Below are 16,974 nucleotides of genomic sequence, written 5' to 3' on the forward strand. Positions count from 1 at the left end.
CCGAGCTATAAATAATTCACCCTTATGTTGCCAGTCCAGATCCACCCAAGCCACTTCAATCCTAGCAGTCTGATCCACCTGCTGGTTGTTTTGATGTTCTTCAGTGGCCTGACTTTTGTGTACGACGTACTTTTACAACGAGGTTCTCTACCCGGGCAGCAATATCTTGCCACAATGAGACAGCCCAGATGCATTTACCGCTGCGCTGCCAGTTGTTCTGGTTCCACTGCTGCAACCACCCCCACAAGGCGTTTGCCACCATTCATGAGTCAGTATAGAGATACAGCATTGGCTACTTTTCTCGTTCAGCAATGTCTAAAGCCAGCTGGATGGCTTTCACCTCTGCAAACTGGCTCGAGTCACCTTCTCCTTCAGCAGTTTCTGTGACTTGTCATATAGGATTCCATACAGCAGCTTTCCACCTACAATGCTTTCCTACAATACGACAGGACCCACAAGTGAACAGGGCATATTGCTTCTCATTTTCTGGTAGTTTATTATACAGTGGGGCTTCATCAGCACGTGTCACCTCCTCCTCTGGGGATATTCCGAAATCTTTGCCTTCTGGCCAGTTCGTGATCACTTCCAAGATTCCTGGGCGGCTGTGGTTTCCTATTCGGGCCCGTTGTGTGATCAGTGCGACCCACTTACTCCACGTAGCATCAGTTGCATGATGTGTAGAGGGGACCCTCCCTTTGAACATCCAGCCCAGCACCGGCAGTCGGGGTGCCAGGAGGAGCTGTGCTTCAGTACCAACCGCTTCTGAAAAAGCTCGAATCCCTTCATATGCTGCCAATATCTCCTTCTCAGTTGGAGTGTAGCGGGCCTCGGATCCTCTGTATCCCCAACTCCAGAACCCTAAGGGTCGACCTCGAGTCTCCCCTGGTGCTTTCTGCCAGAGGCTCCAGGTAGGACCATTCTCCCTGGCTGCGGTGTAGAGCACATTCTTTACATCTTGTCCTGCCTGGACTGGCCCAAGGGCTACTGCGTGAACTATCTCCCGTTTAATTTGTTCAAAGGCTTGTTGTTGCCCAGGGCCCCATTTGAAGTTGTTCTTCTTCTGGGTCACTTGAGAGGGGACTTACAATCTGACTGTAATCTGGAATATGCATTCTCCAAAAGCCCACAACACCTAAGAAAGCTTGTGTTTCCTTTTTGCTAGTTGGTGGGGATATGGCTGTTATTTTGTTGATCACATCTATTGGGATCTGAGGACATCCGTCCTGCCATTTTATTCCTAAAAACTGGATCTCCTGTGCAGGTCCTTTGACCTTACTTTGTTTTATTGCAAAGCCAGCCTTCAGAAGGATTTGAACTATTCTCTCCCCTTTCTCAAAAACTTCTTCTGTTGTGCTGCCCCACACAATGATGTCATCAATGTATTGCAGGTGTTCCGGAGCCTCACCTTGTTCCAGTGCGGTGTGGATCAGTCCATGGCAAATGGTAGGGCTGTGTTTCCACCCCTGGGGCAGTCGGTTCCAGGTGTACTGGACGCCCCTCCAAGTAAAAGCAAACTGTGGCCTGCACTCTGCCGCCAAAGGGATTGAGAAGAACGCATTAGCGATATCCATTGTGGCGTACCACTTGACTGCCTTTGATTCCAGTTCGTATTGAAGTTCTAGCATGTCCAGCACGGCAGCACTCAGTGGCGGCGTGACTTCGTTCAGGCCATGATAGTCTACTGTTAGTCTCCACTCTCCATTAGACTTTCGCACTGGCCATATGGGACTGTTAAAGGGTGAGCGAGTCTTGCTGATCACTCCTTGGCTCTCCAGTCAACGCATCAGCTCATGGATGGGGATCAGGGAGTCTCGGCTGGTGCGATATTGCCGCCGGTGCACCATTGTGGTGACAATTGGCACATGTTGTTCTTTGACCCTCAGCAACCCCACAACAGAAGGGTCCTTCGAGAGACCGGGCAAAGTAGATAGCTCTTTAATTTCCTCCATCTCCAGGGCAGCTATACCAAAAGCCCATCGGTACCCTTTTGGGTCCTTGAAATACCCTCTCCTGAGGTAGTCTATGCCAAGGATGCACGGAGCCTCTGGGCCAGTCACAATGGGGTGCTTCTGCCACTCAGTCCCGGTTAGGCTCAGTTCGGCCTCCAATACAGTTAGCTGTTGAGATTCCCCTGTCACTCCAGAAATACAAATGGGTTCTGCCCCTTTATAGCTTGATGGCATTAGGGTACACTGTGCACTGTGTCCACTGGAGTCTTATACTCCTGTGGGTCTGAAAAGGCAAAGATGGAACCAAAGATTTTCCCAGAGGCTGGTGCATGGTAGGGGATGTGATATACCCACTCAATGCCATGCTCTTTGGCCCAGGTGTCTATGAGGGTGTTTTGGAAATGACTCCTGATGTCTGACTCAATTCTTTCTGGAGTGTCATGTCGCCATAGGACTTGCTTTTCAAGGGCCAGAATGGTGTTCCGGGCAGTGGCATGGGATATGTTTCTAGCCATCCCGTGTTTCTGTTGTGGGGTTGCTGAGGGTCAAAGAACAACATGTGCCAATTGCCACCACAATGGTGCACCGGCGGCAATATCGCACCAGCCGAGACTCCCTGATCCCCATCCATGAGCTGATGCGTTGACTGGAGAGCCAAGGAGTGATCAGCAAGACTCGCTCACCCTTTAACAGTCCCATATGGCCAGTGCGAAAGTCTAGCCATCCCTCAAGAGAGAGGGTATAATGGATAGACACCACAGGCCACCCTGTGGCTTTACCTGCATGACCACAGAAAGGACATGAGGAAGTGGGATGGAAAACCTACCTCGACCCTAGAGGCATGGGTACGTGAATTACAAGGAAAAACAATCACAAAAGGGGGTTCTTCCAGAAAAGTTGCTGCTCCAGTTTCCAGTGGGCAGTTCCCCAGACAGAGTAGAAGAGCTGATCCTACTTCTGATCTTAATAAAGGGGCTTCTGATTCATATTTACAAGAAGTGAGTAACAAATACTAGGACCAGGACTAGAGGGGCCCTGCCTCCAGCCAGGTGGAGGAAAGGGACAACCGGGTTTACTGGACTGTGTGGATTCGATGGCCTGGCACATCAGACCCACAGGAGTATAAGGCTCCAGTGGACACCGGTGCACGGCGTACCCTAATGCCATCAAGCTATAAAGGGGCAGAACCCATTTGTATTTCTGGAGTGACAGGGGGATCCCAACAGCTCTGTATTGGAAGCTGAAGTGAGCCGAACTGGAGAGCCTCTCTCCAATGTCCACTTGCCTGGGTGGTATAACATCTTCCTTGAAGGGATACTTTTCCTTCACGCCTGACAGGAGTCGTCTCCAGAGGCTGAGGGCTTGTGCCCCTTTTCCAATTGTTTAGTCAATGCCTCCTTCCCTAGAAAGGGATCCCAGCTGCTTGGCTTCCCTACCCTCTAATTCCAGGCTACTGGCCCCATTATCCCAGCATCAGAGCAGCCAGGTGACGATGTGCTCACCTGGACAATGACTGAAATCTTTTCGCTTATCTCGCAGTTCACTCAGGGATAGGGATCAGGTGGTTACCATCTTATTTATGGGTTCTGCCTCTTCCTCCTTCTCTTCTCGTGATGGCCCTGCTTTGGAGTAGCCTGCCTCATCTACTCTTCCTCTTTCTCCTTCTTACTAGGATTTTCTTCCCTTACTAAACGAGCTGACTTTTGCATCCAATATTTCTTCTTGTGTATAGGGGCGACTCATACCGGTGTGGGTTGGTTCTCTGATTCAGCTGCAGTGCTTGTCACCGGGGCTGGAGTAGATGCAGTGCCTGTTGCCAGGGTTGGAGTGGCTGCTGTGCCTTTCATTTTGTCATCAGATCCGGAGACCTCTTCTTCCCCTTGAGGGTTCTGAATAGTGTTGAAGAGGGCTGGGTAGGCATGGGCCAGGCCCCAGCATGCTGCAGTGATTTATGTCTCTCCGGAATTGCCAGGGTGATAGCATACTTTTTCCAAATATTTTACTAGTTTTTCAGGATTCTGCACTTGTTCAGGGGTGAAGCTCCAAAACATTGGAGGTGCCCACCATCCTAGGCGTTTGCCCATGCTATCCCACACACCCTGCCACTCATAACTATCCAGCCTTGGGGCAGATCTCTGGGTGGTATTCTTAAATAGTTGTTTAACCTAAACAAGACCTGACACACAGGCAGGAGACATAACAATAGGAACATGCTGTTTTGAACATCCCAAGGATATTCAAAATTTTCAAGAGCTATTGTAACTAGCCTGGAGGAGAAGGGGAAGGTGAAGGAGTGGGGTAACATGTCCCCTCTTGTATCCCCCCATAAATTGGCTCTCAGAGGAGAAAAGATAAAGAGTGTAATTATTAATAGTTTCCAACAGATGGTCCCTGAAGTACAGAGATGACGGCAATGCTGAATATAAATACCAGATTAGTCTCACGACCAGTAATTTTATCATATCATAAGCCAGTGCTATACAGTATAGCAAAATGATAACCTTAATCCAGCCCCCAGAGGTGATAAACAGCACAACAGGGAACATATACAGCAAGTAAGGTGCTACATAACAGAATTCTGAGAACAAGTGCAACAACTCTGAGAGCAAATAAACCAACACAGTGACCAGCGACTACTAACCTAATAATGAATGCTTATAACAAATTTGTTTTAACACACTCTGGTCAGATCTGTCATTATCTCAACCCTTCGAGACCCACGTTGGGCGCCAAAAATAACTGTCATGGTTTAACCCAGCAGGCAGCTAAACCTCACACAGCCATTCCTCTCTCCCCCCTAGTGGGATGGGGGAGAGAATGGGAATAAAGGTAAAACTCATGGCTTGAGATAAAGACAATTTAATAGGACAGAAAAGGAAGGGAAAGTAATAATAATGATAGAAGAATATACAAAACAAGTGATGCACAATGCAATTGCTCACCACCCACTGACCAATGCCCAGCCTGCCCCACCCCGGCTAACCTCCCCAGTTTTTTGTTCAGCATGACATCATATGGTATGGAATATCCCTTTGGCCAGTTTGGGTCACGTGTCCTGGCTACGTCCCCTCCCAGCTTCTTGTGCACCTCCAGCCTCCTCGCTGGCAGGGCAGTATGAGAAGCTGAGAAGACCTTGACAGTGTAAGAACTGCTCAGCAATAACTAAAATATCAGTGTGTTATCAACAGTATTCTCATCCTAAATCCAAAACACAGTACTATACCATACTAGGAAGAAAATTAACTCTATCCCAACCAAAACCAGGACAACCTATTTGGTGGTTATATCTTAAGGACTAGAGTAAGTGACAATATTGATGAAGATGATTAAAAAAAAAGAATTATTGAATCGGTTAAAGTGGCAAAAAAAAATCTCTTGATCAAAATAATAGGAGTCTTCTTGTGAAAGGGGGTAGAGAAAGAGGGTGCAGAAAGAACTAAGCATTCCTCTGAGCTGTTCACATTCTTAAAACATGTTAGACTTCCACAGATACTAGATGATTTTTTTCAAAGATCCTCCAATACACCTCATCACATCTAGAAGAGCACATACAATTTCTCTGGCATCTGTTCAGAGATTCAGTTTGCCTGAGATGAATGTCTAGAACAGCACAGGATTCTGTGTGATTAAGCTGGCTCCTTTTCTCTAAAAACAAATCACTGTTTTGAGGAGTATATTGCCTAAGAAAATTTAGACGTATATGACAGTGGGACAACAGTTTGTATATAGTGAAACAGTCCTTATTTTTCTTTTCATCAATGTAAATTTAGAATAAGTTCCTTAAAGCACAGGGATGCAGTGATTTCACCTGAGTGCACAGAGGCAGATTGAGGCAGTAGCTGCAGAAACTTGGTGCAGCAGATTGCACACCATGACAGTGGATAAATGCAAGAAGGTAAAAGTTCCGTTTCAGGGCACTCCTTAAACTTTGACGTTTCTGGTGCGGGTAAATTATAGGAGGCTTTTGTTTGGGTTTCAGAATATTTGCAGGGAACTTCTACAGAATTATAGAACTGAAAGGAAATTCATGAGATCATCCAGCCCAAACTTCTGTCCCATCAGAATCAGCTATACTTGCATTATTCCAGCATTTTGTTTTCCTTGACTGTTATTAAGGCCTCCAATATGGAAGACTGCATAGTCTCTTCAGGTAAACTATGGTACATAATTTCCTTTACAGTTGAAAAGTTTTCCATAATATATATCCTTAATCTTCCTTGACACAATGTATACAAATTACCTTTTCCTTTTTCTATTATAAACAAAGGGAATATATGATTTCCTTCCTCTCTGCAGAAACTGTTTACTTATTAGTATGTTATCACGATCTAGATTGAGACTACTAACTAATTTCACTGATGACAAAGTGGAAAATCATTTTGTATTGTTTTTGCAATCTCCTTCATAAAATGTTGAATGTATAGAAAAGGAAAAAGACTCCTATATGACATTAGGTTATAAATATTCAGATACATTTCTGAAGACGCATAGCTGTATCTTTCGACCCTACTCTGTTTCTTTTAAAAGATGGATGAAACAATATTCTTGAACACTGAAACAGCCTGAAAATAAACAAATAAATTGTAAGTAATTAATTATATCAAGGGAAAGTAAATGAAACTTCCATATTCTGTGCTAAAATTGTTAAAGGACTGTCTGCTGATAATCAGAAAAACACCCTGTAATGAAGTTTTTCTCAAATCTGAAAAGAAAAGCTTTCTCACAATGGCATCACATTATAGTTTAAACATCAGCATGCTGCATGAGTTCAGTTCAGTGCAGGATTATACCTATGGGAATATTTCAGCTGCCAAAAATATATTTTCTGCTTTTTTAAATTATGTGCCTAACTTTAAGCAGACAGACTTCAGCATTTTGGTTCCAACCTTTCTGGACCTCAGTGCTGGTAACTATAAAAGTAAGTTTAATGCAAAATGATTAATTAGTATTTACTGAGGGGGTACTATCAATTCCAGCCTCAAGATTAGAAGCCACAGAGGTCAGGTAATGTGATTCAGAGCATTCAAGATAAGATTTCAGGTGCTCTGGTTTGTTCTCTAGAGGAACCAACACTCTCAGGAGCTTTTAGGTTTCTAATACAGCTGTGTAATTGAAGTGGCTATTGCAGGTGATGTGAATATTCCTTCCTGTTCTGCATCTTAAGAGCATTATGAAAAATATTTTACAAAATATTAGTGTTGGGTTGTGGAGGTGCAAAGCAAAGTGGTTTGCAGATTATGAGCAATTTCAGGATATATTTTTATTTCAAACTCTTTTCTCACTTCTATCTAAGGCTTTCTAATTCAGGTTCTTACAGTCCCCACTACCATACAATGTATTAATAACATCATTAGTAATACCTAGCCATGAATCCAACATCATCTTAAAAAATAATGAAAAAAAGACGATGGTGTAGTACCTCTTCAAATTAATCATTCTTTTCAATCTTTTATAGGTTTCTTGAGGGTTCATTGTTTTCTGTCCTTTTAAACTATGTCTAGCTGTTAAGTTTGCAGTAATTATTATGCAGTAATAAATTTATACTCCAATTCCAGAGGCCTAGGAGCTCTGACTTTGCAAAGAGTCATTTTTATTATATCATACTTTTTGATAAATCGAGGGACAAAGGCAGTTGGACCCTAAGTCAAAGTCCAGTTAAACATTTCAGTAATTTTTCAAGTATGCAGCCATATAGTGCAGGCAGCTAGAGGTTGGGCTGACAACTGAAGTATCACTTTAACAGCTGCTTCATTTCACTATGTCTCGGCTCATAAACTTTATTTTTAATGAGCCTGCCTGTAAGACCACTAAAAAATGACCTTCACAGAGAACTACAAAGACCTACAGTGGTGACCAAAATAGCTTTATTGGACAGTGCATAATATCACAGTGACCATAGCATAGAAAATAAGCAGTATAGTGAGAAAGACATACTAACTACTGATGAGGATATTCTGTATTTTCACACTGAAGGATTCTTGTGGTAGCTGTGCAAGTAATCCACTACCTTCAACTCATACTAATCTGGACATCTTCATTGGCTTTAATAGTGTTGCACCAGTTTACATCAACTGAGTGAATGGCCTGTGGTTTTAAAGTTGTGTTTAGGAGCTGTAGGCTGTCTTCCAACAAGAAAATACATTATGTAAGAAACTGATAATAAAAAGGCTGCTAATTCTTACCCTGCCCTGCACGTTGCTTGCCAGTCTATAGTCAAAACTTTCTACTAATTAACTCTAATTTTCACCCACTTTGCCTACCTAAACACAACCTTCTGTTTTGTTATGCTTCTTCTAAGGGTATGCTGCTGGTCTAACTCAAGGCAGTGTGGGCCTGGAGGGGTAGCTAAGGATCAGGGAAAGGAACTTCTGGGTTGGAGTTTTGAGAGGGTGAAGAAAAGATGCTCACCAAGCTGTGTACGAATGGTGTGGTCCAAGGGAAGACAGGTACTTGTGCTGGGAAGCTGAGCTCTCTGGGTATGCCATGTTTTTTTAAAAACAGTTCTAAATTGAGCTGTAATCTTAAGAGCCAATAATTCTGAGGTTATTTAAACCACCTGCACCACAACCCTGGCTACTTCTGAGGTAGGTGTAATAATTTAGTCCTGTGGCATTGTGGGCATTTGTTAGACCTTTTTTATCATTGTGTCCAAAAGCAATTGAAATGTCTTGCTGAAAGCACTAAAGGGTATACTACAGCTCCCACTTCTGCTGCTAGAGTTCCGTAAAATTTTTTGCTGAAAACAGAGCTTTACTTGCTCAAAAGCCTAAAAACATCCTAGGATCATTTTAGTTTATTATTTGCATTCCAAAAGCAGCTGAGACCAAGACTTCTGTGGTCCAAAACCAACAACAAATTGCCCCCTGTCATCTTTAAAATGTGAGTTTAAAGTCTAATAGGAGCATGGAAAAACAAATGGGAGGGGGAACATACAGATGGAGCAAAAGGAAGGAAAATAATGCAATATAAAATAACGTGCTAAATAGTTCGACGACCTTCCTACCAGTGTTTTATACAAGCATAAGAGCACAGTAGAGTTTTTATGAGGACTGATCACTTTGCTGTTTTTACTGGAATTAAAAGAACCTCTTTGTTCTCTTTTAAGCTCTGCCTTCAAGTTGTGTGATGCCTTTCCCACAGTACATCCTGAGGCACATGTTAGATTTGGGAGTTCAGCTTTATGGACTGTCTTTTATGTTGTATGTATGTCTTTTGGGCTTGACTAAATACACACTGAACATTTTTAATCCTCAAAATCTGGAAATACGCTCTGGGGTCAATGAACAACTGGACAAGTTCCAGCAAAAGTTCTACCATTCTGTGTTACTGTGCCAGCTGATGTCTTTTAATTTGTTACCCAGACACAACGTATGAGCAGATGAGGCAAATGGTAACAATTCACAGGAAAAATCACAAATCAAGTTCTGTTTGTTTTCGCTAGTTCCCAAGAAAGTAGTTCATAATGTTATGTATACAATATCAGATCCCTGAATTTACTGAAATGAATTTTCTTCCATTCTCACACTGTTTTCTCCACTATTATTTTCCTACAAGATTACTTTCAAAGCCTGCTTCAAAAATGAATAGAAACTGCACAAAAGGATTTCTGCAAGCAAGCTTCTTGCCTAATTACTTATTACAGTATTCTGAAGACTGAGGGGGGTATTTCTGCTGAAATATTTGTTAAAAAAAAACCCTAATTAACTGCCTCAGTTCTCCTCACTGAAATTTTTTGAAAATATTTGATTGTACAATTATGTCTGTATCTCTGTTACTCATGGTATAGAGTAGATTCATTCCCTGTCATGCTGCAGAGGGAAGGTGTATTCCCAAGTCTTAAGTATTTCTAGGGTTTGGGCAAGCCTGTTGTGGTCCATAACAATCCCCAGCTGCTACAAAGATGACTTAAGGCCATAGACATAACTTGAAGTAGTCACTTTGCCCAGCCCCAGCTGTGTTATATATATCTAGTTTATCTCAAGACTGGTTGCGAATGTAACCAAATATGATCCAACAGCATGAAAAAAAACTATTTAGATCATGTATGTCAGAGGATGATTGCATTTTTTAAATTGCTTTCATGCAAGTTATTTTGAACCCTTTTAATCACTGTACTATTTTTACTGCATATTCTATCCTTTTTTTTTTTTTTTTTTTTTTTTAATGAAGCCCCACCTATCCACACAAAGTGGCTGGGGAGATCTGGAAGTGACAAAAAGTATCTTTATACTATACCTTCCACTTCACCATCACATTATGTTACATTAGTCATTCTTCCCTCTATATGTCAGTAATAATGCCAAGTTAAAAAGCAATTGAAAATACATTTACAGAGATGGTGTCAGCATTTTGGTTGCCAGCTGCAAAGAATTTTCTCTTCAGCCCTCCTGCTTAGACTGAGGTCTGTCTCAGGTCATTTATCTTTTATTTAATTTAGTTTCAATTTGGAAAAACTTGTGTTTGTATACATAAATTCATATGTATATTTAAAAATAGGTTGTTTAAACCATGCACTCTTTTTCATTCTTGGCTGGCCTTGTGACATCTTTGTGATACACTATGCATCTTCCTGGGATGCTGTGTCAGCTTTAAGAATTAATCAGATCCACAAGTTCAGCTTCTTATCAGGAAGATTCTTCTACCAGCATATGCGTTTTGGATTACCTTTATCACTAGCCCTGTACAGATCTGCTGGAGAGCTACCACTGAAGTATGCTCTCTTGGCTGATACACAGGAGCAATTCATAATTTAATTTGCATTTCTTGAAAAAACAAACAGGATTATTCCGAGTTAGCATCTTTTTGTTGTTAGTACTACAGAACAGAGCACCATAATCGGCCATCACTCTTATATTGACTAGCCAAGCTGGGCTGGCAGAGATGAAGGGTATACTTTCCTATAGTAAACTAGATTTTAACAAGGACTGCCTTAGCATTTACCTCTTTCAGAGCTCTTCAGAGTTGTTTAATGAGTGGCAACAGCGGTTGTAGAGCTGTTCCTCTGAGGAAGACCAGTTCCTTGCTACATCACGGCAGTAGATTAAAGCTGCAGTCCAGCCCATGGAGTTCCTTTGAGAACATGGATGTTGAGGAATTATTGGTGTTCAAAGAGAAGCAAATGGGTGAAACATGACAACTTCAGAATTATTCAGTATAAAATTCATGATTCTATGATAAACATAATAATTCTGTCATCATAGTCTACTATTTTGTCTTCTCTTTAACAGGATAAACTTTGTTATAATGGCTTTATTATTTAATATTATAATAGTTTCAATATTTAATATTTTTGGCTGTGTTTAGAATTTTTGATACCTTTTTCTCAGTAAAGTAGGTTCTGATATTCATTTTGTTTTTCTGGTACAGATTAAAGAGCACCTCGCCAAGGGACAGAGGATGTTGGCTGGTGATGGCATGTCCCAAGTAACAAAGACACTACTGGATTTAACTCAGAGGAAAAATTGTTATGCAGGGGACCTTCTGGTTTCTGTGGAAATCCTCAGAAATGTTACAGACACATTTAAAAGAGCAAGTTATATCCCTGCATCTGATGGGGTGCAGGTAAGAGAAGCATTGTAAGGGTAATGTTTCAATTGATGGAGTTTATGTCTACTGCATAGCACCTATTTTATCCAAAACAATGCAGCAAGTGAAAAATGTAAAATTCTTTCTTTGTAACTTTTATTTCAGTATCTTTTTCTTTCAAGGTTTGGTTTGATTGTTGGGATGTGTTGGTATTTTTTTGCACTAAGCAATTCACTAGTGTGGTTTGTTTGTTCTAGTTCGTTTCAGTTCAAAATTCATCCACAGTGTTTAGTTATGTAATTCTGGCATTGCTTCTTCAGCTCATATAAATAAAGCTCATTACAAGTGCACAGGAGCGATGGATAGTATGAATGGGATTTGATATGAATTTTCTATTTCACGTGTTAGATTAACTCTTCTTGTGCAAGAGGCCAATTAAAATACTGTCAGAGCTAAAACCACTATAATTATTTCTACATAATGGGCTGCACAACTCATTGTGTAATGTTCATTAAAATAAATATTTCACAGGGCTTCTAGATCAGGATATTGGTTTCATCTATATCTGAGAATTTTAGACACTTTTCAAAGATTGCAAATGTACTGAAAAAGAATACTAAGAAGGTAGACATATATATTATTTATAAAAAAGAGTTTCGTGATCATTCATAAATTACTAATGACATTATTAATGTGGGTCATGTGTACGTATTTGTGTAAAAGTAAGTATAGATTATAAATGCACTTCGGAATATATGCATGCAGATAAATGGAGGTATCTTGGAAAAGACAATTTTTCCAGAGTTAAATTTTCAAGAGCTGGCTATTATATTTTCAGTTTCCTTGTCTTTCTATGCACAAAGAAAAACGAACTTCTGTAATAAAACCAACATTTCTTGTGTTGGTCTGTAGCCAGCTGAAAGTAATATTTTTTGAACAGTGCTTTTCGAAAAGTATTTTGGCTGGACAAACCTTTTTTTTTTAATTGAATGAAAGTCAATATCTTTTCCTACTTTCATTAAGTTTTGCTATTAAATACGGTGTTATTTACTGAAAATTTTTCATGCATTCAGCAATCTGATAGCCCAATGTGATTTCTTCATGTTTCACGGGCACTACAGAAATCTTTGGTAAAACCAGCCTTGAGAAACTGCTTGGCACATGTGGTTTTGTCGATGGGCTTAGCAGATCAGGTCCTTTGCAGTTTATATACATTAGAGAGAATTTTATTCTTTTCCCACTAATGACAGTGCCAAAAGTTCTGTTCACTTCGGCAATATAGAGCTGTTTCCAAAATTCTTAATAGCATTCTGGCAGAACTTAGCAAAATGATTAGTACTGTTTTAATCAATTTTGATTAACCATTTTGAATTGGTTTTGAAGAGGTGAGAAAAGGCAAAAATTGTTAAGCCATATTGTGAAGGAAATAAGGAAGGATTTCTCAAACCAAAGAAATAACTGTATTTCAGGATTTAGATGCCTAAATACCAAGAGCTCTTAAATTCCATTTGAAAAAAAGGCACTGAAACTCAGGAAAAAAAAAAGTAAGAAAAAAAGTTTAACTAATTGCAAGCTAAGGTAAAATCCAAAAACTGATGCATAGTGTTCAGGATAGTAAGTGAAATTAGAATTAAGCATATGTTTTCCACAGGGGATATATTAAGCAATGTACTTGTTACTGACTTCTGATGATATAAAATTAAATCCTGGCCCCATAACATCAGTTTAAATTTGACTGTCAATTTCTGAGAAACCGGAATTTTCCCATATGTAAATATATGTCATATGCCACCATACTCTGGAAGATTGTATTTAATTTTTATTTTCACTATCACATATTTTCATACTTTCTAGTCCATCATCAAAGTAAGTGACAAAAAGTGAAAATGAAGTTAATTTGCACAAAAATACCAAGATTCTTCTTTCTGAGGAAGCTCTGTGTGGTGTTTTAATTCCATTCTATTTTTTGCACTAGATAAAGAGTAGAATTTCCAGTAGGTGTTGGGGTTTTTTTTAAAGAAATTCTTAGAAAAGCATGAGTGAAATTTAAAATCCCTGAAAGTCATAATTTATCATTTTGCATGATGTCAGAAAAGTAGATTATGAATTATGGGTAATAGTATTTTTCAAGGTCATTTTTTTTGTACTTTTAAGTACAAAAACAACACTTCCACTTCCATTAAAACTGAGAAAGGAAAAGTGTTTATGTCTGAGTATACTTGTTTCTTATACATTCCATCCATCTGGATAGTCCCTCAACTGCCTATAAATTTCTGGCTTATATCCAGTATTAATATTCATGAATAGTGCAAAAGGTGTGATTCAGAGACTCCATAACAAAAAGAATGAACAGAAAAGTGAGATCAAATTTGAAAATTTCAGGTTAATTACTCAAAATGAAGATGCCACTGCCTGATGTGCTGCATAAAAAATGCCACTTGTTTAGGCAGACAGATATCAAGAGCAAAACAAAGCTTCTAAAGTATGCAAGTCTAATGCCAAGTTATTTATTATATGACTGTTTTCCTTTTTGCGTATTTTAACCCTTTTTGCAACCATATTTATGTATACATTACCTATACAGTGTCAGGAAGAAAAATAACCATGTATGAGGCAGTTAAACAGTATGGAAGGTATCCTGCATCAGTGACTGAAAACAGCAGTACAGTAACGGAAATAGCAGAAGACAAGAGTCATGCAATTATTCTACAAGCAAGGTCTTTCTCTTTATAGGGGAATTACTTTAAAATACATTGTGTAGGTACACTGAGGCTATGAGATGTGCCATTACTTGTGTAAGAACAATTCTACCTGGAAGGTAATTAAAATTTTAAATAAGCATAATATAAGCAACATTTTGGAACGCTTTCCAGAACTGGTCTAAGAGTGCTTGAACTACCTTCTAAGGATGGCAGGAAAGGAACTACCTTTCAGGACAGGATGGCAAAGTGAGTTGTACAATCCCCTGATCCAGCGACCAACAGGAAACAAGGTTTCCCCCCAAAGAAGTTAGAGCAGTATAATCCCATTTACATTAGCTACAAGGACCATTGCTGTCAGTCAGGGATTAACAGGATTGCCCAATGCTTTTTTCCCCCCACCTTCCCCCTCCCACACACACTCCCTATGCTGAAATCCAAAAGTGGAGGTGACTTAAGGCTATCCATTAATTCCTCCTAGGGAGGAATTCTTCTCTAGCTGTATAAAAGGATTTATGGCAGCTTTATGCCTGCAGAGAGGGTCAAAGAATTTGGACTGGAACACAGAACTGCAGCCATTGTATTACAGAAGAAAAAGATTGAAAGGAAGGAAATTAAATTAGGAAAACATAATTGTCCGTTCCTGACTGTAACTGGCATTATCCTCAAAAAAGCTTGGGCAAAAATAAAGGACTTCAAACTTTGGCTCTGGCTGTCACAACATTTTCTATAGCGGTCGGTTCAGTAATACGTAAACCCTGCCATGAAAGGAAGGAGCTTGATTCTACAAGGAGGTCCAGTGTTTACTGCAGTAATATCATCAGATCACATCCATAATGCGTCTAAAATTTAGCCTTCATACCTGTCAATCATTTTACTAAAGGGCAATGTTGTTTCTTGCAGCATTAATGCAATGAACAAGAGAATAGTCAAAGTAGGTGGAAGACTTTTTAACCCCTATTCCCCTGTCATATTTTTGGAGTGCATCTTGTATCTATTCATTATTGAAACAGCAAAGCCATTTAATTGTCCCTCTGTTTAATTCACAAAGCACTGGTATTGCTGATTGAAAAATCTTCAAACATCTCAGCCTTCACTCCTACCATAAATATGACATCAACCGGGGATAGAAATAGAGAAAAAAAAGATCTCAAGAAGCAAGATATTCTTGTCACTATGTTCATATACATCATTTATGGTTTATTGGCAAGTACAAAGTACATATTAAATCAGTTATTGCTCATCTTTGGTTTGTGCTTGAGTCTAGGATTATTTATAATTTTTTTCACATATATTTCTGTTAATTATTGGTCATTTCAATGCTTTCATGTAACGAAAATAAACATAAAATTTAATGAACACATAACATTATTAGCAAAATGATGTAATTTATCACCTGCAAGAAATATTTATAACTCCTGAGTGTTTTTCAGGCAATCTAAGCTACTCTTAGGTAGAACTCATTACATGGACATGGATACTTTTGCAATTAACGCTTAGACTGTTTCTGCAGGGGAATCAGTGGCTGCAATGTAGTGCAAAACTAGCTTTGAACCAGCTCCTTCGTATGATAAATTATCCCACACTGAGCTCCATGCTGCTGCAGCTAGACTGCTATTGGCACTCTGACAAGTTAAAGTTAGCTAAAATTTCTGTCCACTGCATCTCCACAGTATTACACTGGAAGAGTGCAGAACTATCATGCTTTAAAAAGTGTTTTCCTCAGGCAAAATCCCCCTAAGGCTGACTCTACCTAGTAGAACTCTTTGCCAAAATCGTAATGTCCTAGAGTAGATGTGGTTATAGTGCCATGGAACTGCTTTGGCCAGTATAGTTTATTTTACTTGGGGGACCAATAAAGCTGTGCATTTTTCCTAGCTGAAGTTGCATTCACACAATTATGATTTGCCAACCTGGTTAAACTGGAAAATCCTTTGTAATGGATACTAAATGTAACTCTTTTCATTATGCTTTATTTTGCTACTGAAGACCTGAAAGAGATTAAATGTATTCTTGGTATATAAGCAATACGTAGCTACATTTTCCTCTTCTTATCTTCAGCTTGACTGGAAATTTCCCCTCTGTATCACTGCAAATTGGATCAAACCATGAGAACATTTTTCTTTTTTGTCTTGTCTTTAATCCCCATTGTCCTGTCCCAAAGCATACTTGTCATTTTCACAGGAGCTTGCTGAACCATTTCCTTTCTTTTCGTGAAAGTTTGTGTTACTGAAGCTTATGGATATTTTGCTACTGATTTCAGTGAGAGAAGAATTGTGCCCTCGTTAATGTACAGGATTATTTTGCCCAAGTTCACCAAGTGTCAGTCACCTCTATATTAAATTTGCCAAGTTAAAGCAATTTTTATCCATGTAAATTTTATAGTTAGTATAATTAACTTCCTAACGATGAGGCAAAGATCATCTCGCTTGTCAAACAGTTAGTGTTAGGACTAGATTAAACTGATAAAAATGTTTTTATGTAAAAATAGTTTTCATGTAAAAGTAGTTTTCACAAGCTTTATTCAATTTTGTATCCTACAATGTTTTACTTATATGGTTGTGAGACACCTAAAATGTCTATGTTATCTCATATTTTGAAATTAATGTCTTTTCAAGCACAACCACAGTATCCATAGTACACTGAGGTTGGAAGTTATTTCTGCTCTCATTTCAGTCACTGGGCAGTCAAATGCTTTGTACTTTCATTAATAGTGAGTTAAAGTTACTTCTTACTTAAACCTTATTTAAGCCCTATTTATCCACCCAAAATGGCTAAAAAGTAAGTGCAGGTGAGGGAAT

The 16,974-nt window shown here is 39.5% G+C and overlaps 1 protein-coding gene across 1 annotated transcript in view; it reads left to right on the top strand.

Moving 5' to 3' along the window:
• Window positions 1-16,974, top strand: part of ADGRB3 (adhesion G protein-coupled receptor B3) — a 489,232-nt gene that overhangs the window by 224,978 nt on the left and 247,280 nt on the right. Inside the window, exon 10 of the mRNA XM_075145284.1 lies at window positions 11,316-11,510. Coding sequence (XP_075001385.1) covers window positions 11,316-11,510 — 195 coding nt within the window. The remainder of the gene's footprint in view (window positions 1-11,315; window positions 11,511-16,974) is intronic.

Source organism: Calonectris borealis, chromosome 3, assembly GCF_964195595.1.
Source record: "Calonectris borealis chromosome 3, bCalBor7.hap1.2, whole genome shotgun sequence".
NCBI classification, from domain to species: Eukaryota; Metazoa; Chordata; class Aves; order Procellariiformes; family Procellariidae; genus Calonectris; species Calonectris borealis.